The 1498-nt window shown below is 46.3% G+C and overlaps 1 protein-coding gene across 1 annotated transcript; it reads right to left on the bottom strand.

Annotated features, from left to right (window-relative positions):
* Positions 1–201: 201 nt before the first annotated feature.
* Positions 202–1267, bottom strand: SARC_08065 (hypothetical protein; the record flags this gene model as incomplete). The annotated part of the gene is made up of 2 exons (XM_014297973.1): positions 202–294; positions 662–1267. 2 exons carry the CDS (start codon positions 1265–1267, stop codon positions 202–204), a joined length of 699 nt encoding a protein of 232 aa, XP_014153448.1.
* Positions 1268–1498: the final 231 nt, after the last annotated feature.

Below are 1498 nucleotides of genomic sequence, written 5' to 3'. Positions count from 1 at the left end.
TCATCTGAATTGGTTGGAGGGAAGATATTAATAGAAATATTCCACGGTGGAGGTAGGTAACAGGCCTTTGCACAAACGATGTTATCTTAATGGGTTGGAGGGAAGATATTAATAGAACCACTCCATGGTGGAGGTAGGTAACAGGCCTTTGCACAAACGATGTTATCTTAATGGGTTGGAGGGAAGATATTAATAGAACCACTACATGGTGGAGGTAGGTAAAACGGACCATTGTACATACGATGTAATCTGAATAAGCGGGAGAGAGAATAGTGGCATTTTGGTATATGGTGACTGGTGAAGGGGGGGGGGGCTATTTAATATAAATGGACGAGCCAATGTATATATCACTTACTCACCTGGTAATATAATAAAATACTGATATGATAATATAACAATAGAACAATATATACCACTCTGCACATTCACCTGGTGATATAACAAAATAATAATATAATAGTAATATAATAGTATAAAAATATAATTATAGAACAATATATACCATTATCCACTCTCACCTGGCAATACATTATATTAATAATATAATAATTATATAATAGTAGAATAATAGAACAATATATACCACTCTACAAACTCGCCTGGTAATACAATATACTAATAACATAACATACCAATACAACAATACATACCACTCACTCACCTGGAAATACAAGACACCCCTAACACAACAACACATGCCTTGTAACACCACCACAACCAGCACGGCACACCCAGCTATATGCTCCTTGCTGCCTATCCTGAATGACCCATCTGCGCGAGAGGTCTGTTCTGTGTGTGCTGCATCCTCAGTCACACTCCCTTCCGTCCTTTCGGCCGCCGCCCCATTTTGTCCCGCAATTCCCTTGCTCTGACCAGATATCCTTTCTATACGAGCCCGTGTGTCTGCATTTCGGACCGGTCCTGAATTCCGGGGCGGGGAGCGTGGCGCAGGTGCAGTGTCTGGGTCTGTGGTCTGGTGTGCCAGTACATACTGGCGCATGCAGCCGCTCACGTTGGCGAAGGTGTGTCTGAGTGCCTGTTCAACCGCTGCCACACGACTCTCCCCTTGGCCATCCGCCACTATCACAGCCAGCTCTTTGGGGAACATCTTGCGTGCAAAAGCAGACGCAAACTGTCCTGAGTGTCCGTCGAATACCCCCACAAGTAACCCGTTAGTCTCCAAACCGGACTCGGAATTGTCCTGGATGAACCGCTCGAGCTTGGTTCTGGGGCCAGGCCCAGGGCCCCGGGGCTTATTTCGGGCCATCTGTTTGGCTAGCCCTGTCACTGTGTCTGAATCCGACTCAGTGTCGGAAGGGCTCTGCAGTGTTGTACGCGGACGTATGGGCGGTGCCACGGCTATACGACACGCACAGCACCTGTCTTCTAACCCATGGGTGACACTGGTGCCTGTGAGCTATATATGAGACGGTGTAGAAGGCTCAGAAGTAAGTATCTGAATAAGGCAAGACACTGAGAGGTTGACAGGGTTGACATC

This window comes from Sphaeroforma arctica, assembly GCF_001186125.1.
Source record: "Sphaeroforma arctica JP610 unplaced genomic scaffold supercont1.689, whole genome shotgun sequence".
Lineage (NCBI taxonomy): Eukaryota > Ichthyosporea > Ichthyophonida > Sphaeroforma > Sphaeroforma arctica.
The sequence above is the reverse complement of the archived record's forward strand: the minus strand, read 5'-3'. Positions and strand labels throughout refer to the sequence as shown.